This window comes from Ciconia boyciana, chromosome 6 (assembly GCF_034638445.1).
Source record: "Ciconia boyciana chromosome 6, ASM3463844v1, whole genome shotgun sequence".
NCBI lineage: Eukaryota > Metazoa > Chordata > Aves > Ciconiiformes > Ciconiidae > Ciconia > Ciconia boyciana.
In genome coordinates this window covers 25,833,084-25,860,048 of record NC_132939.1, presented here as the reverse complement: position 1 = coordinate 25,860,048, position 26,965 = coordinate 25,833,084, and the positions used below count along the sequence as shown (strand labels likewise).

Genomic DNA, 26,965 nt, shown 5'->3' with positions numbered 1-26,965 from the left:
CAGCTAAACTCATGCCATAAGCCTGCTTGTAGCAGGAGGAAAGCAAGTTTTACAGACTCAAAGTTATCAGCTTATATTTGCAGGAAATAAACTTTGCAATTTTCCGTTTCCTTATTTAGTCTTTGGGTTACTTTATACACCCAACAATTACCCTCCTCATGTTTAGTGGCTAGACACCTCTAATTACAATAACTTCAAGAATGAGAAGAATAGAGAGCCTATTTACTAAAAGAGATCATAACATTTTGACCATTTTGGCAAAGGAGAAAAAAAAATGATGTGAATATGATTTCATTCTATGAACACATCAACACTGAAGGGGGTATAAATATGTGAGGTGAGAAAGGGAAACTTAACATTAAGCCCAGCACTGGCACACTGTTTTATCCAGGATGGTCTAAGGGTATGTTCCAGGCAGGGATCTGTCAGTAGGAGTAATACCCTTTAGTAGACTTCCTGAAATAGTTGGAAAGACAGACTAGTCTTCAGCTACGTATACTTTATCAAGTCTGGTACAAGTAGCATTCAACAAAAACTGTTTGTGAGGTTCCTAATGGAAAGAATGAAGTTCTAGTTTTTATCCAACAGGAGTAATAGAATAATGTAGAAACAGTAACAGCATTATATGGAGCTTCGGTTCATGAAAGGGACATGGCTACCTGTGATAGCAGAGGACTACACTCAGTAATTCAGAGAAATATATATCCCTTACTTTAGCAACTGACATGTACAGAGACAAATCTGCTTTCAGATTATTACATTTTCTAAAATTAAAGCTTTTATACATTTGCTAATTTTACAAGAAGACTGGTGGCAGATGGGGACAGCCCTCTGATTTTGCTCCACCTTCAATAATTCCTACTGCAAATCACAATCTAAATGTTACCAGAGCATAATCCATCTCATTAAAGCTTTACAGACTCATTTCCATGCAACCCCCACCCCAAGACTGCTATTATCCAAATGACCCTTGTAATGTCGAGCAGCTTCTTAAAATAACTTTCAGAAATGTCTTTTCATTAATACTTGAAGCAGAGGTTTAACATCATACTCAGTAGAGTGCCAAGAAAATCTTACATTTCTGCCCTACAAGAAGAAATAATCGGCAGAGTAATCTACGGACAACGCTGTATTTACTACTTACGGGTAAGTATTGCCACCTAAATTAATAGCTCCCACTTGAAGTTTATCTAGCAACTTTTTCTCTCTGGCCACAGCATTTCCTAAAAAATTACTTGCTATATCATCCTTGGAAAAGGATTATTCCTTTGCTATAATCTAAGACTATTTTAGGTACTTACGGAAAAAAATACAGATGTACGTGTGCGAGCACATGCATATGTGCCTAAAAAATTACCATGCTTTCTCTTAAAAACCTAAGTTTTAGGTACATGACTTAAATTCCAACTTTTACTACTTTCTGAAAGGCATGAAAATTCTCCCCTGCTGGTTATAACTTAGGAAAAATAAGGCAACTTTTGAGGTGTTTTTGCTCATGCATCTACTAAAGGATGATAGAGGGAGGGAAAAGCCTGTAGACACTCACTAATGGATGGGAGAACCAAGCTTCTCATTTGCGAAAAACATTTCAAAAAGGCAATTAAGCATCTCTCAAGTGCCATTAAAAGCCAACCCCCTGCTGCCTGCCTGAAGAGTGTGTCTACAGTCTGAGACCTATTGACCCCACTTTCTGCAGGAAATCGGGCAAATTCAAGCCTCCATAATTTGCTAAAGTCTTCCAGATTTCTGCTTTGGAAAAGCAAACTATACAGGCAATTAATTCAACAGCAACCTAATTAAATCTCCATTATGGCAGCAAAGCATGAAATGGATAATGACAGAGGGATGGGTTCTCCCAGTCACTGCTTAAGAAACCAAGTAGTGAAGGAACAATTGCTCCAGTCCCATCTTTATTAACATTCTTGACGGAAATTCACGGGAACTTTCACTCGTAGAGAAAAGAGCAAACAGCAACAGTGGATTCATCATCCATCACCTTTCTCTGACAAAGTGCTGACACTCAGGTATGGATAAGACAACCCTCACTCTTGCCCTCCCAGCTAATAACATTAGAGGAGCCAGGATAATTAATCTAAGATTAATAGGTTGTTTGCTGTGAATCATTTTTATGGGCAAAAAGGATCAAGTTCAAATGCCAGTTTCCTAAGAGTAATCTCATGTCACTTAAGTCTCGCAGTCTCAGTTGTCTGACAGCTCTTTGCAGTTCACATGAAAAGCCAAAGCAGTGGGACCTGAATGACAGTGAGAACTTACGGATAGCTGGGGAGAGAGGAGAATTCAGGAATGGGTATGTATATAGGGAAGGATTCAGACTGCTGCAGCTGTCCTGTGCGTGCTTTCCACAAGCATGCATGTGTAATAATGCCTTAGAAATAAGGCACCTTCCTTTACTATAGATACATCACATACTGCTCTCCCTCTTGGTTATTAAAAACAACTTGATTCTATCTTAGGAAAAGTTAATACATTAAGGACAAGGTATCAAGGGAGTTGAATTCCCATTATGTGGGATGCTTAAGGTTGGACTCGATGTGGAGCCTTCAGGTTCAAGTTAGCAGAGAAGTTTTAAACAGACTGTTCTTGGCAGGATACAGAACTGAGATAGACAGGAGCTTCAGGACATCAATGAACACAACTGGACTGAGAACTGGCCAATCATTATAAATACTACAGAGCCTCAAAGGTATTGGCAAAATACCAGACATAACTAAGACAGGGTCCTACCACAAAACTTATTTGGGTGTACAATGAGTACCATTGAAAGAAACTTGAAGAAAGACACAGCAGACACCTTACAAACTGCATCACAGAATGGTCTCTAGGAAAACAAGGCTGTGTAAGATGTCCCATATCATAGAAGAGAGTCAAGAACTTCCCAGCTATCATTTAGTGGGAAAACTCAGCAACAGCACTTCAGAAGAATAAGATTTCACTGCTCCCATGAACAAGACAGTGGGCTTTCCTCCCTGTGTATTTTATTTTCAACAACTAGACTCAGTGCTTGTTGTAACTAACATATTAGTGAAACCACACAGTTTGAACAACAACAACTCACTGACTTTTATAAGCACAAAGGTAAGGACAACAATGTGTTGAACTTAAACAGTAGCTAAGCAGTTCTTCTACACATCTAAGCAAAGCAGGGATATATATCCTCTGCCTCTGTGGGTAAGGCTTTTTCAGCTGGGTTGTTCTGAATATCAATCTAACCTCAATGTGGTTTCAATTATGAATTACCAGACCAAAATGCGCCTTGATTTATTCTATTTTGCTCCAATTATTCATAAGTTTCTATTGAATACTTTGAGAAAGTATTTCATCATGCTTCCCATCCTCAAGTGGTCACAGGGCAAAACCAAAGGAATTAACCCTCTCTACTTCTCCAGAGCCAACCACAGTGCTTACACTCTGCAGAATCACAAGCCAAGTTGCAGTGGCCACCATTTCATGTTTTGATGAAGATTATAAACCCTCCTCAAAAGCATTTTAGCCACAAGACACACAGGAGTTTTTACCTGTTCCCTCTTGAGTGATGAAATCTCATACTGTCATGAATTTTGATTGCCAAAATACATCACGTAACTATAACACTAAGTTATTCAGCATCTTTTTTTTGTTTAGACACTTAAATCTAGTCAGCTGTCTGAGCCCTTCTGACAGAATCTATTGGCTGAACACATTCTTTGATATAAAAACTCAGCTTTAGATTCATCTCTTCAACTCCTGAATTTCAATAATATGTCAAAGGAATAGATTTGCAGTGAGAAGAGGAGAATTATCAATAACTGAGTTAATATTTACAGTTGCCGTAACACTTATGCTTTTTGGAATCCCTCCATCAATTTTATTGCCATTCTTTTGTAAGAATAAGAATAATGAGAGTATTATAACATTATAACCTTAATAAGAATATTCAAACAACCGGCAAGAGAACCAGGAAAATGATCCACGTTTTTCTGTGGGTTCCCCTTCCCCCCCCCACCCGCAGTGTAAGTGAACATAGCAGCTCCTGACCCAAAAACCCAAGGGTATGACATAATCTGAATTAGGAAAATTGAGTTTAACATACCTTTCATGCTCCCAAAGCCAGAAAAGACAGGGAGTACTGAAAAGATGACTTGTGGAATCCAAAGCAACAAAGCCTCATTTTAATTTTTTTTTTAAAGTTAATGACTCCCATTACATAAAATAAAGCTGCAGAGTTACGAAGCCACAGGAGGCACCAGGCAGTGCAACAAACAAGGTAAGAAAAACAACGATGAGACCCTCGCCTTTGGCCAGCAAAATTGTAGTTTCTTTGGGTGCATCTCAACCAGCTTTGCTAGGATTAAAAACATGTCTCTCACTTGTATGTTTAGGTGTCTACTTCTAAGTTAAAGACAAAGCAAGAAGCTTTTAGAGAAAATAAAACCCAACAGTATTAAATGGTTGGGTGTAGTCTTAAGAACTAAAATGTCATTCAAGTGAAATATATGAAATCCAGTTTCCGATTCTGTGGTATATTCAACTTTCCATAATATCAACACTGGAAAAATATATCGATAAACTGAAATTTATTTAGTATAAGAAATAATATCTATCTTCTAACATGGTAAATAGAGCAAAATTTCACCCAGCTGATTCAAACCATCACACAAGGTAGCTGGAAATACAGCAAGAACAGAAACTAATATTGTTCAATGGGAAAAAAACCAGATGTGCATTGCCCAGAAAAGTGCTAGCTAGTTCTCATTTACAGGTAAACAAAAAAACATATGTTAATATTTCTTAATGCTTTGAAGATGAGTGGTACTAGGATGGAAGTACAGTTGTAACAGTGGCATTATCTGGAGACTGAGGGATGTAGAATACTAGTCAAAGAGCTTAGAAATAGTTTAATTGTTTAACAAGTGTGAACTGCCTGGTAATTGGCAGAAGCCCACGAAGTATTCTGTAAATGAACATCCTACTTAGGCTTTGCTAAATGAATGGCACTTTTTGCACTAAGTTAATTTGGCTATTTTAGTTTAAACCAAACGATGGTGCTGTTTTCTGCCTCACTGGGAGAAATGAAATCTGGTATGTTTATTGTTCGGCATAGTGATATTCTCAAGTGATTATTAAACTATGGTATGTATCATCCAAGGTCAAAGCTCAAAAGCAGCCCCTGACAAAAAAAACTCTAATGTTTTATAGGTCTACATTATAAGCAGGCTTGAAAGAATTCCAGCAAAAGTAACTGAATAAAACTGGAAAAACCCTGTCTTACTCATTTTTCAGAAACCCATATATGTTAGCACAGTATGAAGCAAAGTAAGAGGAGAATTTAAATAATCTATGAAGAAGCACAAGTGAGAAATTAATTTACCTCTATTAGAGCATAACAAAGTACTTAACTGAAGATAACAGATCCTCAAACCCAGGTCATTACTTCTAATCCAGCCCAAACTGGTAACAATCAGAATGTATGCTGTAGAAGCGGTCATTTTCTGGCTTACTTGAACGTAACTGATTGCCCCTGCCTAATGGATAATGGCTGGGCCAAGAAATACAAAAGGCATTAAACTCTCATGCTTGCAGCAAAAGACTGTCTGAGACATATAAAGGACTCAAGCGGTCCAGGAATGAATTTCAGGCCCCAAAAACATCATTTGCCCCTCTTCATTAAAAGGAGGAAATATCTTGCAGTATATTTTTATTGAAAGTACTATTCCATAACATATTAGCATGTTATATGCTACTAGTCTTCCACTTCCTCAACAGGATAGTGGACGAGTAGGAAAATAATCCACTTTATAACATATTTTGTTTCTTTAGAAAAGGCCAACAGTCTTCAGTCAACCCATACAAACACATAAAACTCTTGGATCACTTCCTCAATGTAATGTACTAAGTATGGAATGAACTGCATATGCATTTATCTTCTGTGTACCTTATACTCCCTCCTGCTGGAAAAACACCCTCCTGCACTGCTGCTGCTGTATCCACACTGTGGTGAAGATACTCAGGCAACAGTCTCACTAATATTTTGAGCCAATATAAGCCAAACTAACACCAAAAAAAGCAGCCTTCCAGCCACCTGGTCCCTCCCTTGCTTCCCCGTCCTCCCTTTTTTTTCTTTTGCTGGGTAAGTTTTACATGAGGAAAATTATTTCAGTTAATTCAGCACAAGTGAATTAGAAAATTAAAAAAGAAGGTAGCACATAGAGCAAGTAATCGTTATCCAACTGTAGAAGAGTGCAGGACTGCTTCTTTTGGCAACAGTACCTGCTTACAGTGGTTTAAAATGTTTGGGAAACTACAGACTCAACACAAGGTGTTTCTTTGGGTTGAGACTTGAATATCTGGGGAACGGGAATAAAGCTTATCTATACGCAGATCTAGTCATGAGCATGCCTCACTGATTTTAAATGTGTGAATATCACTTTCATGCTGACTGTCCAAGATAATAGCCATCCCCTCAGATACAAACATCAATGTAATTTTGCTGAAAAGAGAATAATAATTATTATGTTTGCAGATATGTCCTAATTCCTAATTTGAAGTATCAGAGTTCAAAATAAAGCAAAGAGAAAATCTTCAGAAAATAGCCATAAGTCCCTACCGGTCCTGCTTTGCAAGTGACATCAAACTTGAGGCAGCCTTTTGTGAAAGATGCAGCTTTCTCTTCATAGGTAGGGTTGTTACAAACTTATTTAATCGTATATTTGAGGCTGCTAAAAATCTTTTATCTAGCATACTTACAGGCTGTAATCTGTTAAATGTTTGCTAACTCAAAATAGATTCAATTCTACTGTACTATAATCAAAATAATAACAGGTAGTACTATACAAAATCATAGGAAATAGACTGAAATTAGATGATGAATCTTAAAACTGGAAGCAAATTCATGAGACTGCAATAGCTCAACAAAATGCAGAGAAAAATATGCACCTTGGAGAGTTATGTGCTCCCCTAATTGTCAAAGTAGAAATAATGTTTTTACTGCTTTACTTTACACCTGAAGCAGTTGTAACAATTGAGCAGCAAAACAATTAACAACCAGGACATTTTACCAAGCTCTATTTTTCTGTTACTTCTCAGGACCCTAGTGACATACTAAAATTAACCCCTACAAGCACACAAAGAAAAAGAAACCCTAAACCAAGGAGACAGGCAGGTAAGCAACCACAGCCAAGGATTCTCTCTAGCTAAGGAGTCTCCTCTGCATGATGATCTTGCACAGACAGCAAGCTCTTCTTTCTGTTAGAAAGGTGTATTTGTGCTAGCGAGTAAGCTTATAAACCCATTAAAGCTGGCCTTTTCTGTATAAATATACCATAGGCAAATCCATGCTCTCGTTTTCAAAACCTCACTATTCAGAGTACAGGGATCTGAGCTCTATTAACAGCCTTGTACTGATTAAAGAAATCACTGGCTAATTGCAGTAAGCCCCTTGCCTTAAAATGGTGATTGCACCTCTGCACCTTCTGTTAATCTGCCTACAGCTTCTACATACTCTTTCTGCAACTCCGCATTCCTATCTAAACCACATAACGGGAACAAGAGCATATAGAAGAGCACTGCATTTAATCCTTACTGACCACAGCGTCACAACGAACAACAAGCAGAGCCAGAGGAACTGGATGCTGAGCCAGCCAAGTTTGAAGGCAGAATACGCATGGCAGGTTCTGGAGGTACAGCTCTGGCCAGTAACATAAGAATTTATGATACACAGTTACTCACACATTTAACTGCAATATTAATGTTAACTCACAGGTGCTTCATTTTAACAGTTACCTATATCCTGGCCCTGGGGCCAACCTGAAATAATTTGGTTTAAACGCTTCAGTCTTGGAGTTTATTTAGAGAAGAAAATGGCAACTTTCTTGTAAATGAGGAACACATTTAAGTCATCTTAGTTATTTTGTCTTCTTACCAGAGTTAGAGGATACAGTTGCCATCTTCTGCTACCTCAAATGTACATATGTACCTGCTTTCCAACTATAATGTTTCATCCAGGCTTACTAGAAATTGTAACAGTGCTATGAGTGGACATTAGGCATGAGCTTAGATGAGAAACATACTCAGGCTCAAGTGGATCATTATTCCCGTGACAAGCAGACACCAACTGTGGAATTCCAACTAGCACAATTATTTTAAAAAAACACAACACTAAAATAACTATTGTTAAATTTATTGACTTATTAAATTTACTAGCAGATACTGTATATATCATCACCTTCTAAATTGTCTGAAGTTGGAAATCTGCCAAGTCTTGAAAAATATGCTCCCTTATAGATCGCAACTGTAATATGCTCTCACCTCAAAGAGATAAAATATATTCACAGAAAAAAAAATGTCAAAGATAAATTGGAGAAGGCTCCAGTTATTTGCTTCAAATGAAAGAACAAGGGTCTAAACCAAACAGTATTAGCTGGTTTGAAAAAACAAAAAAAAAAAAAAGAAGAGAGCCTCATGGAAAGAAGTTTCCATACATGCTCAGAGTAGCTATCAAAATCCCCAGTTAAAGATATCACAGGATTGTGTACTGATGTTCTACAAATTTAACTGTTCTTGAACAATTCCCAGTCTGAATTCTATTTTCTTTAACTGACCCTCTGAGAAAGGGTCACAAGCACTCTGTTGCTGGCTAATATGGAGCTTATACAGGCCATAAAGGAACTTTTAATGATATTTCTGTTTCATATTGAAGCAAGAAATGAATTCATGCACATATTAAGCAATTTTCATAGATTAGGATAAACATCAAATTCTTTCAACTGAGACATACAACCACCAAGGAACTGGCCATTCGTGGCATGAGAGAGGCACAATATGAAGTGTTAACTCCAACGTCCTGGACAAATTCCAGCCTGCCTAATTGCAGTCAGCCTTCTAACTTTTCTTTGCAATTGCAGGTACAATATTCCTGCCTACTCCTTGTACTGCCCTAACATGGTACTGCTGTTACGTGTTCCTCCACAGTTTCAGAATTCTGTTCTGTATGTTGCTGTGTCTGCGGTTATAAACCTTCTGCTTAAGAACCTCTAGGTTGAATGACTAACATAAATATTTTTTCCAAGTGTATATTAAAAAAAAGAAAAAAAGAAAAAAAAAGGAAAAAAAGGAGCCTGCTTGTTGCTCAGAGTAAGATTAGCTTCCCCAGAAATTGATGGGTTTCCAGTATAGGAGAGAACCCAAGAGAAGATGTGTTTGTGTCCCCTTTAAAGGCTGAGTAATCCTAAAGCCATTTTCTTCATTTTACTAGGTGTTTCAAGGTACTTGTTTTGCTAGCATCATCTGAAGGTGTTAAGATGTTCTGATCCCCTGCTTGCGGAGTACATACTTACTTCTTGTGCAGCTTCATTTCTTAAGTATTGAAAAGTGCCATGTTTGCTCTCTAGGCAATGACAGCAGCAGATTACTAATGCCTTTGCCTAGGCAATGGAAAACCATCTTCTGAAACCCAGCAATGAGCTTCTAACTCTTTGTCAGCAACTGTTCACACTCTATCAGCCTGAAGAGTTTAAAGTAAAACACACTCCACTCCTGAGCACTCCTACCCAGCTTTCAGAGAAACTCTCTCTAAACCATCATAAAGTGAGACAGTTAACAAGTTTGGTTTTATTAGTAAAACAAAACTATTTTTTATATTTTGACACAGAGAAAATTAACTGATTATGAGTGAAAATCATCCACAGGCTTTTATATAGTAAAAAATCAGAACCAGCTGCTTGGTGCAGAAGGTTAATTAATACTCCAGTATTTCTTCTTAACAGAAGTGGGTTCAACTGGTGAAACTTTTTTTTTTAAAAAAAGAAAAAAAAAACCACAGCAAAACTTTGATCATCAGTTTCTGTATAAGAGAAATTACATAGAAATAATATGGAGAAAATTGTAGGTATAGGAATAATTAGCTATTTCATCAGAATTACATGAAAGAGCCTTGCAGATTGTTTAAGATCTTCAGTATTTCCACTGACTATTTCCACTGCAGTTATTCATTTTTAAGAGCACTAAACTCACAATAAATTCAACAGAAATAAAGAAGAGTGTGTGTGTGTACGCGTGCATGAAAAATAAATAAATAAACAAGCAAGCAATTTAGTGTGTGCAACAGCAAAAGTTAAAAGTTTGCATTTCACTGCCAGGACATAAAATGAACCGCTAGTTATTTTGCCAGCTGTCATAAAATGTATTAGCTTCATCTGTGCAAGTTACCAACACAACACATACACTCACAAACACACATACACAGAATTATTACCAAGTTTCATAGCACATACCTTTTATATGAGAAAAAAAAAACAAACCCACAATTTGTTTTATGAGTGAATCAAACGAATTTACTTACCACAGCTGGGGGATCATTCCATTCTTCATAAGAAATAGCAGCATATGGGTAAATTCTATCATTGATAATCTGAAGAGTAGCCAGAGCAATTGCTTTCATTGATTGAAAATATGCTTCCCAGAACCACCTTGCCTGTAAAGAGAATAAAGTTCACTTTCACACTGCACAGATCCAGTGTTTAATAATCAATTTTGGCTTACCATGCACAATCTGTTCCATGCAGTCTACAAGTCAGGTGGAAATTAAATTAGGAGGCATGTTTATTGTAGCTAGCATATTTCCATAGAGCCTCAAGGCTTCAAACTCAACCCCACCCCCCAAAAAACCAAGATTTACAGCCAATAAAAAGAAGCAGCAGCATTACTTTGCAAGTGATCCAATAGCATGAGAATACTTGAAGGAATCAGTTACTTTCACACTTCTATCATATGTTTTCCTCTTGAAAAATGTCAAAAGCAGCTTGACCACAGAAGAGAAGAAACTGCTGTTATACTCAGTTTTCCAAGGCAGAGGAATCCACAGTGCAGCTAAATAGCCAAATAAAAGCACACAGCCTAAAAGGTGGAACTTAAAAGTCACCTTTTAACATCAATATTGGAGACAGCTGATCAGCTAGAGAATGTCAGTGCTCATGAACTCTACCAAACACCTTCCCAAGTCTTCCAAAAAACAAATATTGTTTATATAAGTAAATATTAATATTTTTACATAAAAGTACATATGCCAATTTTTTACAATCATTAATCTAGGCTAATTTACAACACAGGCAGTGCAAAACTGCTGAAATGAAGCATGTGGTTTTCTTATACACAGATGCACTGAATTTCACAGATAAGTCATTTTCAAGCTAAGGTCCTGTATGGCAAGTTTTAATCTTGTCCCAGTTCATGTAAGACAGAAACACTGGAATAAAAGCAAGGTTTTGGAAATGAAAATGTTGACTTATCCGATTCTCTGTTAGAGACACAAACATACTTTTAAAATACCTAGAACCATCAAATGATCCTGTAGGGCACCCATCCAACCCAGAAGGAAACATGTTTTGCCAATAAATGTAGTTCAAGTGTTTTGGCCCAAGAGATGTGAAATTTTTCAACCTAATTTTTCTTCAGGAAACTCCATCACCTTGAAGTGTCCAGAAGGTAATTTAATTTGCAGTCTCCCTATGGTTCATTATCAACTATAAGAGTATGCGTTTGCATCTAGATTGTAGAACAATTAAAACAAAAGACTTTTTTTTCAATACTTGGAAGCTTAAGAAGCTTTCAGAGACGGAATACAACTGAAGAAAACATACAAATTTGGGCAAGTGCTATTTTACTCTTGCTATGGATTCCTTAAACAGCAAAAAGGCTCTACAGACAGGCTGGTTTTAATCACATGCTATGAGAATATTAAATAATATTATTTAGCATACTAAGTTACTGAAGGAATAACAAGCTTTTGGAGGTACAGACTTTAAGATGAGCCACAAATAACTCTCGTTTAGCTGTTGTTAACAAGTTGCCAGTGTGTCTCACTCTGCAGGTCATTACTTTTTAATAGAAGACAAAGAGTGATTCCTACATGTACACTTCGTGCTGGAGCATTCCTAGGCTAAATAACAGTGTACACGAAAGCTTACAAGTAGGGAAAATGCAAATTCACAAGCAAACTTGCACGTATTCATGCATATGCTACCCTGTACTTTACTCTGAGTGTAAGCTATGGGATTCAGAACTGAAGACCTGTTGCCAAAACACTGGCCCTAAAACTCTACTCTGTGGGTAGTTTGTAAAACAGGTTCTTCAGACTAGTTCTGTTAAATATTTAAGATTTAAAAAATCCATGTTACAATTAAAAAAGCAAACTAGGAAAGAGATAAGTGCTCTCTGGAGCACCACTTTTTATTGTGAGAAAACATTAACAACCATAAGCCTTACTACTTCAGAGTATTTCAAAATTTTATTAAGGAGACTGATGAGCATGTCCAAAAATTACAGTTCTCTGGAGGCTGCCATTCAGAGAGAGCGCAAAGCAATTTCACTCTAGAACGGAATCACTTCCCTCTCCTTATTTCTCTCCCTGGTAGGACTTAACAGCTGGATAACAGGCCAATTACCAAGAACATAAAACAAAATTAATATTATGTCCAACTGTAAAAGCAGAAGAATTATATAAACAGGTAAGAATAAATAATGTCTGCCTTCCTAAAATACCAAAAAGACACTAAATAAAGTAAACACCACATACTAAGCAAAGACCTAAGTATTCCTTTCCCTATGCCCCATTTCTGAAGAAAAATGTATTATCCAGAACTCAGCAGCAACTGATTTAAAAAGAAAACCAGAAGTAGATTAAGAATTAAAACTGACCAGAACAGTGAACCTCTCTCTATTAAAGTATCCTAAATAAACAAGAGTAAGAAAACAGATTTCAAATTTCACTTTCACATTAGGTAACAGTTTAAAACCACTGCTATAAGCAGCACTAAGTAGAAAGGAGAAATTATTTTATGTAGCCTTTTAACATATAACTTTATAAAGCAATTAAGTAGCTATTGTGTGAAATACAGGACTGTGTATTTCATTGTTATTAAATGACAGCATTCCTATTCTGTTCTAACTCTAAGATTGCTTATTAATACTGTAACATCTATGATTATCTAGCTTCGTTACTATCAAAGCTCTTTTTCCTCCTTTGGCAAAACGAGGCTGGATCTGATCTAGCTTCTCTTTGCCGAAAGAATGTTTGCAATGTCCGGCAAGATTACACCTTTATAGCAGAAGCAAAACTGGAGAAGAGGGCAGAGGGAATTTACTTTTTATAGACTAATATTTATGTAATTAATTTTTGTAAAGAGCTAGAAAATGTTCCCACAGTTGGTTGTAATTTTTTGGAGCTGTGTTTCTTTAAGGGAGAACTCAAAACCTTCTAAGGGGATTCAAAGTCTCCAAACAGATGTTTCAGGGTCTCATTACTTCCTCCCCACCTTGTTTGCTTTTATAAAGCAGAACTGATTAATATGGCTTGCTAGTGTCTGCTGCTCAGCATGCTAAGTTACTAAACATTTTGGGAAAGTTTTCTATTGGGAAGATGTATGTCAATTGCATTTGAAATGTATTTTCTGCTCTACTTGGTGTGGTTGAAAAGCTTATGTTGGAATGTAACAAATACCTAGGAGGGATAAAAATCTCATGAACACATTTGGGATACAGGAGAAAGGAACAACCACCACCACCACAAAAAAAAAAAAAAAAAAAAAATCTGTTCCTGACTCCTATGCCAACTTTCTTAGTATTCTTACATAGTTTTTCTGAGCTGTCCATTTCTCTTTTCCGTATCTATGAATTCAGAAGACTAATGGTTATATACTCGAGAGTAGGTTTACAATGGGTAATGTTTGCAAAGTACTGCAATTGTAACATACTAATTAGAGCTACCCGAAAGCCTTTCAGGATCTTGAAATAAGTGATCCATAATTACAGATCTTGTCTTCCTCATAGCATTGATTATACACAGTCTACAACTATGATATAGTCAAGCTACCATTCCTTTCAACTTGAACTGAAATTAACTTCTAGTACTCTAGTAGTCTGCTTGACGAGGTTTCAGAATTTTCTAAGGAAACACACTATGTGGACCACAGACTTGTAGAGAACGCTAACTTTGTATACACCTAAATATTGCTTAGGTCATGGGCAATCTAAATTGTAAACAGAGATCAAACGTGTACTTTGTACCACTCCCCAAATGACACAGATGAATGTATGTTAACCTATGGAATCTTGTTCTGGGTGCACAGCTTACCAGGAATTGCAAACAGGTATTGAAGAAACACAGCTTCTCTTCCCCTTCTAAATTTCTAGATAAATAGGAAATCTAGGATAGATCCAAGATGAAAGACAGAAAAGCATTACTTTCTATAACAGTTTTACCAATGTGTGGAAGAGTCAAATGTAGAGTACTGAACAACTTGACTGAGAATGAGAAATACGTGATATTACTGGATTGCCCAATGGGTTGGAAATGACTGGAATCTCTTATAATACAATAGATTCCCCATGAAATCAATTTGCCTGAATTCAATTTCTGCAGAAAATTTTACAAAGCCAAGACAGCCTCACCATGAAAGCCAAAGACTGAAGGAATCAGAGAACAAACTCTCCCCAAGAGGTGAGCTCTGCAGACCAAGGTCACAAATATGGGCATGCCAGAAGGTAGCTCTAAGTTGTTTCTCTTCCTTCCTCCACATCTCAGTTTCAACTGGTGCATCCTCATTAGATCGGCCATGAAAACCCACCACTGTCTGTAAAGGCTAAAATTGCTTAATATAATGCAGAGGTATTAATGTCTCTCTACAAATACATATGCACACTTTGAGGAACACTAGCAATATCTGTAAGACAGAAGAAGAAGTTTAGAAACTTTGTGTAGTTTTCTTCCTCGAAACTGTAGATGGTATGGGAAATTTTGCGTTCCTTCAACCAAGTAAGCAAGCATCCAAACCAAAAGTTCAATTCCAGTTGTTTTCAGTTCCAGGATTTTGTTCAGGTGGACTACGAAGAAACTAAACTGACAATATTCAGCACATACTGGTACAGGCAAGAGCCTGGGATGGAAGCATTTGCAGTTATTTTCATAGGAGACAACAAGCAGCAGCACACAGCAACAGGGTAGCCTACTCGCAGAAAGTAACATTTATTTAGGTAAGGTGTTATTTTCCTTAGAAATAAACACACTTGGGGGCCTAGCATCTCTTTATAAGCTCTTTACAAGCCAGCATAGCATCAGGTTACAAAGTCCATTCATATAATGTTTATAAGTTCTAGTGTTAATGCCACTAATGGTGCTCTGGTGTAGAGTGCAAGACAGATCAATGTAAATCTTTTGATTAGTTTGTGAAAAGAAAAACACTGGGCATGAGGCAAGGAAAAGAATACTTTCTGTAACATTTAGACCAAGGGGAAAACAGTCCATGAAAGGAACTTTCTAGTCTCCTGTCTTTTCACAGCCCATGATTTGGTGGGAGCTGGTAAAGTTAGCAAAAGGGAAAAAAACAAGATTTGCAAAAGAGTAGTAAAAGTTAACTGCCCATAAACCACCACTTCCCTCAGCTTTTAGGTCAGGCGCCATGATGCTGTAAGATTTTGCCCCACTGCAGGAGTTCAGTGATTCCAAAATGCCTTGGAAAAGGTTTACGAGGCCTTGAAATATAACCATTTTCACACTGGCTGGGGTGACTCAAATGCTTTCCCTTCTCAATGGCTCTTGGTGTTCCTGGTTTTTACTCCCTGACCAGCTGGGTTAGGGAAGTCTGGCCAAAGAAAAGAGCATGGCCTAGGTGCTGCAGCAGCACTGGTCTGGAAGCTTGGTGATCTTACTTTTAATCCTGGTTCTGTTACTTATTTACAGACAAATGTTTGACATTCATTTGATTCCTTGCTTCTACTTCAGCCTCTCAGCAATGTGTGTGATATTCACCTCACAGAGATGTTGTGAGACTTAACCATTCTAGACCTTTCAAATTTTGGGGTGGATAGAAGAAGAGAAAAAAATTTAACTTTATCCTCTCATTATTTGTAAAAATAAACCTTAAACTAATAAAACTAATATTTAGCTAACCAATGCTACCAAAGTAATTGACTGTGGCAACCCTTTGCTAAAATGTGTACCTTCAGCAGAGATACAAAAGATATTACAAGAAATACCTACAGCTCTGCTGTGTATCTAACAGCCCTGGGCATGGAAGTTCGTCCACTAAGACCTTCAGGCTCTTAAGTTACATGTGATACTGTAATACAATCAAAAGTTTTTTAAGTTACTGAGACCTAACAAGTTATTGCCCATCAAGCAAGCTACTATAACTGGTCACAGGCAACCCTCCCCATAACTTCTTTCCATTGTACAGTAGGATTAGATAGGCTACTGAGGTTCAAGATAAACTGAATTATTATATATTTGCCCCATACTAAAGATGCATATGAGTATAGCTGATGATATATGATAATCAGATAGCAAGCTTGAGCTCTCAAGCCCCGTACTCCCTCGCCCCGCCCCAAGGTAAAATGGGACTGAAGAAAGAGCATAAGTTCTTCTTTTGGAGAAAAAAGCATTTTATAAAAAGTTTCCCAAGACAAATTTTGGGTTCAGACTGAGGACCCTATAACCCCAGATTCCCACATTGTTCTGCCTATGAATTGTAGCCTGCCCCCTCCTTCTGGACCGCCTTACTGTTTCTACAGCTGTTTCCCTATTCCAACAACTTCCTTGCTGATCACACATTTCACTTTTAGTACGCAGTTCTTCAGCAAAGATGATACTAGCCGGGTCAGCTAAAACCAGTGCCATCTTTATTTCTCTACACAGGCTTACGAGAAACCCTCAGAAGACTTTATATTATTAAGAATTAGACAGTAATTTATTGTTTGTAGGAAGTGATAAGAATTTGGGTTAAAAAAAAAAAGGTGCTTATTTGGTTTAGGACCCTTAGCAATGTCACACAATCAAGTTCAACACACCTAAAGCTAGCTGGCTCAATCTTCTCTCTGTAATCAGTGGGGAAAAAAATAGGGTCATTTTTTTCCCCACTGAGAGGAAATTAGAGCTCTGGTACCTTAAAATACCTCCTGAACAATCCGTTCTCCTCTTATTAAGGGAGCATAAGAGGACTGAGTAAGTGACCAGCTGTGGGCCATGACCCTTCTTTCCCTTAAAGCCCTATCTCAAAAAAATGATCTGAGGGCCCTCTCATTTTCCCAGAGAGGCACGAAGATTTGAAATGAGAACAAACAAGAATGTAGGGTACATTTTTCAAAAATAATTAATGTGTTTCAGGCTATGGAAAAATGTAAGAGCCATGCTCTGAAAAGCTGGCTCACTTTTGGGGTGTCAGTACAATTACACAAAATGGGAGGTAACCTCTTTAGAAATTGCAAACTGAAAGTAAAAATTAGATTCTTGTCTCCATACACAGACTACTCTGTAGGAATTTTAAGTTAATCCATTAAATCAATGAAATACTGGTAAAATCATGCTAACTTGCCTACAACTGAAAAGCTTTCTGAATTATTTTCATGTTTTATAGAAGATCAGATTAAAAGCACTTTTCAAATTTGACCTAAGCTGGTTGTGTTGTGTCTATTTGTCAACAAGGACCTATCCAAGAAAAGCAGTAGTATAGGCATTGTATAAAGAGTGCTTATAACATCAGCATGCCACTTGTAAGACTAAAAAATAGGAGTAGCAAGGAATTGCACTTTTGGGGGTGCCTGATCACTTCAGATAAAGACTAATCCATAATTCAACATTGGGTTTTCCCAAAGCTCAAACCAGAAGTTTCTCCAGAAGGGAAAAAGAGGAATGAGCAGTAGAACAATGCAGGGGCACATACAGTTGTTTCCAGTTTAGCTAAGGTTTGCTTCTAATGGAACACAACAACGTTCTTTTAATATTGTTTCTGAATTTTCATTCCATCTTTCAACACTTGTTTCTGAGCTATGCATGATTCCCAAGTAAAGCCCTGAAAATATTAATCTATTTAACCTATACAACTTATGAGTGGCCTATAGAGGAATATTCCTTAATTACAAGACGCTTCTGCAGGATGAACAACCAAAACAATAATTTGTATCATTACAGTCCTACATTTTAAGAAAGAGATTCCAGAAAGACATTTGTGGTGCTGGTTTTTATTGTAATTCAGTCTCAAAAAATACCTCTTCAAAAGTAAAGCAGCAGGTAGATTTAATCACCTGGCTCAATATTCTCCATTGTAGTAATTTCAGCCATAAAACAAGCACATTTGCCTACTTCAGATACAATGGAGAGTGAAAACTAAATCTTTCCACTATCCACATTTCTTTTTCTTTTTGAAGCTGCTGATTCATAAGGGGATAGAGGTCAGAGTTCAAAATGCTAGTCTTACTCTTCAGATACCAGCTGCCTGGGAATAACTTCTACTGGCTCTCAGTTTTATTGCTGTAAACTACTTGACAAATGCTGACTCATAAGAGCTAAGGGTAAAGGAAAATGTTAGTGCAAGCTCAGGTATTAATCTTAAGCTTCTTGCACTGCAGTCTTCCTTAGATTCTCCTTTTTAGTGTTTTGAAAAGAATCACTTCTATCAATTATAGTAATCCATACGTACAACAACACATACTATGCATATATAAGAATGGTTCTTTGAAACATATCTGTTAAAGTTAACATTTTGAGTCTTTCTTCCATACTTTCAGATAATTTGTGGGGGGTTTTTTTGTTTGTTTTTTTTTTTAAGGTTTTCATCTTCTGTTACGAACAAGAGCCTTATTCTGCTTAAAATCTGGCTGAAATATGACACAGAAGAAGCTACTTTTAACAGAATAGTTCTCATCCTCTCTCATGAAATGGTAATATTTTATATGGTTTTGAAATCCTGCATTATCTTAACCCCTAAAATACAGATTTGTGCTATTTCTAGTCCTTGTGATAGTAACTTAGTTTTAAAAATAACAAGAACACAAGACTTGAATAGATAAAAATACCACTTAGCACTGGCATTCTCCCCTCCCTCCATATATTTCTGCACCTCAGACTTGCTTCTTTGATTAATGAGTACATCAACTTCACAACTCTGTTGCAGAAGGCAACATTGCACCAGCCAGGAAACCTGACTTACTGCCCTGGCACCCTACAAATCCACTGCCAAAATACATTTCAGTTATGGGGCCAACAAATAGGTATCAGCACTATGAGCAGCAAGGAACCACCTCGTTCTCAGCTGTGGCTGGGAATACTGTCGCAAAGCACGGAGACAGAGCCAGCAAAGAAAGGAGCAGGATGAGAAAAAAAACCAAAGTTTCATAAAGCACTTAGAGCTTTAAAAACACGTAATGTAAAAATCACTACCCTTTACTGAATTCCCTTTGCTCCCAAAGAGCTTTCAGTTCTGTCTTCCTATTTACAGGCAAATGGTATGTGTTGACACCACAGAAATAACACAGCTGTAAGAGAGTGATATAGATCTTACTCTGGCTTCCAGACAGTCATATCTACATAATCATCATTGATAATGATGTAAAGACACAAAAAATAGCCCACTCTCTCTCCCTCCAGTTTCCAGGAGTTTGTAGGGCTCCCTAATTACTCCAAGTTCACCAGGCTGTTTCTGTGAAGGGGCAGGCACACCTAACCTGAGGAGTAGTCAAAATTACTTGGATCCTTTTTATGGTAAGTTTGTCCTTTGCAGACTCCCTGTTAACCACATGAAACCAGACCTACAGTGAGCTAGACTTACGCTATCATTGATTCAAGAGCAGTCCAGAAAATAATAGAAAACAAGTATGTGTATGTAATTGCAGGGAACATTCAGCTACTATATGACCACAAGTTGGGGGGTGGGGGGACATTTTAGCCACATTTCTTGACAAATGATGGACAGCTCCTGAAACTGAAAGCAATAGGTTTCTAGTCCCAGGGGTATTGCCTTCAAATATGTCTATGTTCTCAGGGTAGATCGGTTTTCCCTGCTGCAGGCATCCTGCTGAGAAGTGAGGTCCCAAGCAAAACACAGGAATCTGACTGCAAGCCTTTGAGGTGGCAGGAGCCAAGGGGGGTTCAAAGACAAGGCTGGCTGGTGGGCAGCACCTCTGAGTATTGCAGAGGTTAGAGGTTAGTAAAGCAGGAGCCACTGGCCAATAAAACAGTGTTTGGAGAGCCCACTCTACAGATAAATTGGGGATCTGTTTACACCTTTCCCAGCTTTCTGAGTTACATACGCTGATGCTTCCCACTGTGATCTTGTCCTATGTCCACCAGCATCTCCGCTCCTCAGCAGCTGCCCTGCTCTCTGCTGGTTGGCTTTATAACATGGCTAAAGGATGCTTGGAAACTTTTAATCAGCATCAAGCACCAAAAATAAATAAATAAAAGGCACAACTGCTTTTATTTGTGTCAACTGCTGCAACAAGATCTGTCTTGTTTGAGATTTCCCATGACTGCTGTACTAATGCTGGGAGAATAGAAGCTTAAATTCCCTTGATTAGAGAAGCTAAACACAAAGCAAGCCCAGTGCCAATCACACACATGAAAGGACAGCTTTTTGAAGCAAGGAAAAAAAAATGTAGGTAGGGTTACCACCATATTATAGCAGTCAAAAATCAGCACATACCTCAATTTCAGAGCTTAAGCTCTATACCAGGAAGAACTTGCCCTTTTGATGAAGACGTGTTTTGCTCAGTTTCCTGTAAGCTATATAGTTCTATTTTATGTAAGCATAAACATACACATAGCCCCATACACACAGTTCTCAACATTGGACAACTTTAATCACAGACATTACTGCCAGCATTGCTTGAATACAGACAATCTTACTGACTTCTATAAGAATAAAAGCTGAAGGACTGGCAGTCATGGGGTTTTTTCCATATCTGTGGGAAAAATTCAGTTTAGGACATGGTGCTGCTTTTTTCCTCCACACCTTAAAAATAACTGATCTTAGCTCAAGCTATGTAAAAATACCTCATCCTTCCTGACTCAAACTGTGCATGGCTGTATGGCTGTCTGATGAAATAGATAAGGTGATTAATAATTGCTGGTTGTGATAATACTATGTAGTGATCACACTGCAACAGAACAGGATTGAAAATAATTGAAAATAATAGACAAAATAATTGATAAGACATCAACAAAAGTTATTTATTTCTTCTTGGCAAACATCTGAAATAGCATGCTAAAGAGGAATATTCTTCACCGCATGAAGCCAAATTTTGTAAATAAGAGAAGTAATCTCAAAGATAAACATTGAAGCTTATTACAGAAGTCCTTGCTACCCCAGAAAAGATGGAAAGCACACGACTGACCAGCGTTTGCATATTTATTCTGCATCAATCTTTTGCTTCAGCTGAACAATTAAAAATGTGAGGAAGGAGCTGTCTTCCCTCTCCCCTCAATACATATATAACATGGCCTCTGCAATAGATGGAACTCATGTCTCAGGAGATTCCCTGAAGCACTGACTACTAAACACAGATTCCAACTGATCAGAAACAAAACAAGGGGTGAGAGGAAGAGTGCAGAGCCTGGGCTTGGTGCTGCTAGCTTACTGAAGCATTTCAGACAGTTGGTTAATGGGTGTTGCATTTATGCTCAGGCTTAACCTAACCACCAGATTCAGGATCAGGAAAAGTTTTTCCCAATGCCTCAACAGGCACCACTGATATTTTTTCCTTTTGTTTTCTACAGTATTGGGAAGTATTTTATGGTAGACTGTGCTGCGGGGGGAACCAAGATGAAGTATTCTGTGGACCCCCTGGGACCAGAACTCCATTACCAGCTGAGTCTGGTTGCAGGAAACTGTATTTCTTAAGCTTAACCGTAATCTAACAACTTTATTCATGATTCCCTACTCCACTATTAGTATCCTGGAATATGCACAGCCTCTATAATCCTTCTCTCCAGAGCATCTGTACAGATTGAATACGTATTCTATCCTGGCGGCTTAAAAGACAACTAATGCCAGGTGCCATTTTCATTTCTAAAAAGCATTCAAAATTGTCAGCTAATGGAAAAAGACCAAAAAAAAAAAAAAAAGAAAAAAGAGGAGCACAGGGGAAAGAAAGGAGCCAACCCCCAGATACAAGTTACACCATTTGCAAGCCAAAGGGCATTACAGTATATTCCTAGCACAGCCCACTTTTCAATTTGTAACAAAGATACATAATTTTCCTATATACAGGCATCTAAGAAACTGTTAGATATATCTGCACAATTTACAGACAAAGATTAAAGGAAAAGCCATCTAAAGATTATCTGGAAGGAGATTGTTTCTATAGAACATGTAAAACCTTTGTCACTTAAAAACCAAATGTTCCTACTGTGTTGTAAGATACATTTGTTAAAACAGGATCCAGGACTTCTGAATTCCATTACTAATATTATGATTTGACCTTGTACAAGTTATTTATGCCTCTATCCACTCATCAGTAAAACGGATACAAGACCAAGGTGTGTTTACCACAACTATTTAATATACTCACATGCAAATTAGTACAGCAATGCATTGTATTTATACTATAAAGGTAAATGCTAAACTTGTAACACTTTAAATAATGAAGGGGTAAGTGGAGCAAGTGGATTTGATAAAGAAATGTGATGTGGTACAGACTAAGCAGCAGCAGAGGGACAGCACAGAATAACAAAGAATGAGTGGAACACCAGGAGAGATGCTTAACCATCTATTTATCTGCAGCTAACTGCTTCATGCGCATGACGCAGAGTATTTTCAGATATTCTTTCTAAAAGAAGTACATGCCTTTCCAATTTTTGGATCACCTGGGTTTATCTGTAGCCTATCCAAGCTGTGTATAGCAAACTGCAAAGGGTAAGTACCAAAAGTCTACCTTGCAACAACATACAGACTCTTAAAATACAGACTCTTAAAATCTAATCTTGAAAACCAAAAAATAATATTGTCTTAAAATAGCATAATTTCCCTCTTGCAGTTGAAGCTTAACCTTTTGTTGTTTAGGGGCTGCAAACCTAGATACAAAGGCAGCACAACTGCATCCTATAAAAATTATTCATTGAGGTGCTGATTGCTCTCAAATTTCTGAGCTCTTTCTCAGAGATGCCATGTAGACCACTTGGTAATACAACAAGCATGAAAACAGTTTTCTTCATTCTGGAAAGCAACAGGGCAGGACAGACAACAATAAAAAAAAAAATCTAGAATAAGGATACTCTCTGCAACAAATGAAGAGAGGAGGGAGGAGCAATGAAAGTCTTATATATAAATGCCAAGGATTCTACAACTCCCCTGGTGATCCTGGCAGTAAGCCAGGGAAAAGTTTTCTCTTTCCTTTGCTGTTTGCAGCAACAAATCTTTCCTCTGGGGGAGGGGTGAGAGGACTGGAACTAACTTCACTGCATCTGATAAGATGGCAAATTGTCCAGGCCTGACATTTATGGGGGACCCGGAGCTCCACTGAAGCACTCTGGGAGGATTAAAGCAGGGTTAGCCTCTCCAATCACACTCCTTAAAATGCTACAAATGGCAGACAGATGAAAGTTCATTTAAATTTGATAATGATGAGTCTAAAGAACCCCGAGACAGAAGCTGTCCCTTGTCAGGGAAAGAACTGCAGCTGGAAGTTGAATATTCTCATTAAAAGGACTTGTAAAAATCTAAGTATGCTCAAAGAGCTTCCAGTGTCCAGATATTGAAATGAAGTTCCGTTTAATTGGCTAACAAGAACTAAATCCCATCTCTTTTATGTGAGCTTCACCACCCACAGGAAAACTCCACCACCCATTTGCTTTAACTCTATCCAGGACCGTTTCACTGTAAGAATGGGATGTTTCACACGCCGGCAGTGATTGCCTGGAGCCAGCAGAAAGGCTCATATAGCTGTCAGCAAGCTGATAAGAGTTGAAATTACTCTACAGAGGCCTCTTTAAAGAAGAGCCAAAGCAGCACATTAAATGAAAGGGAGGAGGGGTCAGAAAAGCCAGCCACTCATGTTGTTTTAACGTGGCACTAAAACAAGTCATTGATTTATGCATGTGTCTTCAGCTCTGTTTGACCCGGAGTCTGAACTTTTCTTCAGGTCAGGGCTGAGGCACATGGGACATGCACTAGAAAAACCACAATAGCTTGTCCAGGTATTCCGACTGTGGGAACAAACATTGCAAGCTACATGTTTACTATCCACATTTTGTTAAACTGAATTTACATCTCTTTTTAGCTTTTAATTGTCCACACGGGCTGAAAAGACAAGAGGTTGTGATTATCTAAAACTTTAATTAATAAAAATCAAGAATGCTGCATGGCCACTATTTGAGAGAGTATCTTGTGGTGCTTCAGGAAAGCGAATTATCCATTCATACAAAGGAGGAAACTATACATCACAGTCAGTATTCTCTCACTGAAGTGTTTGGCAGCCAATGAAGTTAAGATGCATTTAAAAAATCACTGATGATCTGACAAGGTTATTCCACAAGGCATTATAATACCAAGGACTCCTGCAAACCTGAGTCCTGAAGTTGCACCACTGCAACCGCACCAGGTCTGACCAAATGGCCTTCTGCTCCTGTATTCTGCCTCTGACAATAGTCTGCAGCAGGTACCTTAGGAACTCCCCCACACAGACACAGCAAGTATAAGCCACCACTTCCGCAAAGCATTCTCCAGCTTCCAGAAGTCTGCAACTCAGGAACTTCCAAGCCAGAGGGCATATCTCTGCACTGATCTCTGACAGATTTTCCTTCTCTGGATTTCTTCATTCACCCTTTAATGCCAATAAAAACCCTTCACTCACACAAAATGCTGAAGCAGTGAGTCCTACAGACTACCTACTAGTTCCGGGAAAGAATCATCTCCTTTTTTGGTTTTTTTTAGACCAGATTCCAAATAATACAAGTCCTAGGAAACATCAAATGAAACTGTATCAAACAATGTACAGTCATATCCATTCGCTTTCTTCTGACCTTCTTATTTTATAGTTCTGTATTATATTCTTGCTCATCCCCAAACACTCATTTTCAAAATGAAGAGTGTTAGACTATTATTAAATAATCACTCTTCTCATGAAACTTTTGATCATCCTTGTTCTATTATATCCTTTTTAAGATGGGAGAACTGCAACTATGGACTGTAGTCAGGGTGCAGACATACAACAGAATTACGTAGTGGCATAGTATTATCCCTTTTGTTCTCTACCTCTTTTCTAAAAATTCGTTATTTTACTTTTTTTGACCATAACTGACCATGGAATTTATATTTTCACATAATTACTTATAACAGCTCTAAGAACTCTTTTCCAAGTGATTGCAGCTAGCTGAGAGGCCATCACTGCCTACGAGAAGGCTGTTTTAAATTGCATATATACCCCTTTCTTTGTATACTGAATTTAATTTGTCACTTTATCATTTGATCATGCTGTACCTGAATTTCTTTGGCCTAAGATGTGCCAGTTCCAAATAAAACCTTTCCCAAAGCAGAATCATTCATAAGGGGTAACTGCAAGGGGTTTTTCTATTACTGTTAGCTTGAGCTGCAAATTTTCCCTTAAAAAGCTGTGCTGTTCTCGGGTGCTTACCTTCTACACAGCTACAGAATTTTATGGAATTCCTTGGCTCCAACATCTCCACCTCTCTGTAAGTTTGGTTGAAATTGGGCAATACCAGAAATCAGAGGATAAATCAGCATGCACATTGTATGTGATCATACCCTTGTTTCCCTAGGAAACCAGGATGAAAAGAATTCCTGCACTCAAGAACACTAGCTCTTCATTCTTGTACCATTAGAGTGCACAAAGTCACCCAGTCTTCTGGACTAGATATTAATTCAAAAATTTTATTTCTGGGAGGTGGGTAGTGTTATAAAGTCAAAAAGGAACACTTACACAAAGCCTTCTTTTGAAAATAAACTCCTTACCTAAAATCCGTCCAGTGAGAAAGAATTCCTAAATAAACAGAGAATAACTCTTCTATTCTCATTGCATAGTAGTTTCATTTTCTGATCCTATGCCTTAATGAGCCTATCTGTGTTAAAAGACTTGCAAGTATGTTGATATTTAGTGAGGAAAAACATTTACAAAATGTATATAGACATCTGTATATAGAGAGATTCATCTCACAAAAAGAAGGGAAAAAAGGCACAGAGGCTCAGATATAAGTTGAGGAAAACTTTCATACAAGTTAGACACTTATGTATCAACTACAGTGGTGAAATATGTTTCTAGAGATTAAGAGGCTTTCAAAGCAAAGCATTAGAAAACCTCCATTGAGAGGGAAATTATACAAGGCTTGGGATAAGCAGATACCAGCAAAGTTTTGTTTTGCTTTTTTCCTTTACCTATTTCACTCTTCTTGAGGAGCAAGACAAAATTTCAAATTTCACTATCATATAGGTCTATTACATTTACTTCTATTTCTTGCCCCTCCACTTCTAGAACTTTGCTATTACCTGGGTGCTGGTTTGTGGTGCAGAGAAAATGAAAGCATAAGGATGCAGCACGAAGTCTGCTGGATCAGTAGCTGTGCAGCTGAGCTGCTTATCTACTTGCCTCTGGGCACTTCTGCCAGTGTTTCAGACTCCATATGGAACTATTTGTGAGAGGGGGATGGTTCAAGGAAGCTTCAAAGAAAATGAGAATGACACCATTACTGTAGAAAACAGACAAGACAGCAATCCCAGAGATGCATAAGTTTCATCCAGACTGCTATTAATTTTAGCAGCTCAACCAGCACAGACTGTTTTTGATGGTCAATATGTTGGAGTTTGTAAGAGCTATCATATGCTAGTCTCCAGTTCTCATGGACATAGGCTGTAAATGTAGTATTGAAAATATGTAACAATTTTTCACAACAGTGTAGACTAGGCTATGAGCACAGAAACTATTCCCTTTTGTGAGGAAGGACAGGAAACTGAACCAGGAATAGTTGACGGCATAATGTTCTGCAAGTTCGATCAATAAAAGCATAAGTTAATATGGCTAATCTCCAGAGATCTCAGCACAATCAGGTATAATGCGGGACAGTAGAAATTAATTCTGTTTTCCCATACTCCAGCTCTGCTCAAACCAATAAACCTCCTTCCTGGTTTATACCATGTACTGTCTGACAAAACAACTGAGCAAAATAAAGTTGTATTATAGGAAATCACAACCC

At 37.8% G+C, this 26,965-nt stretch overlaps 1 protein-coding gene across 1 annotated transcript in view; it reads right to left on the bottom strand.

The window, feature by feature from the left end:
* Positions 1–26,965, bottom strand: part of EXT2 (exostosin glycosyltransferase 2) — an 80,747-nt gene that overhangs the window by 32,452 nt on the left and 21,330 nt on the right. The window contains exon 8 of the mRNA XM_072863856.1: positions 10,337–10,468. Within this exon, the coding sequence (XP_072719957.1) occupies positions 10,337–10,468 (132 nt within the window). The remainder of the gene's footprint in view (positions 1–10,336; positions 10,469–26,965) is intronic.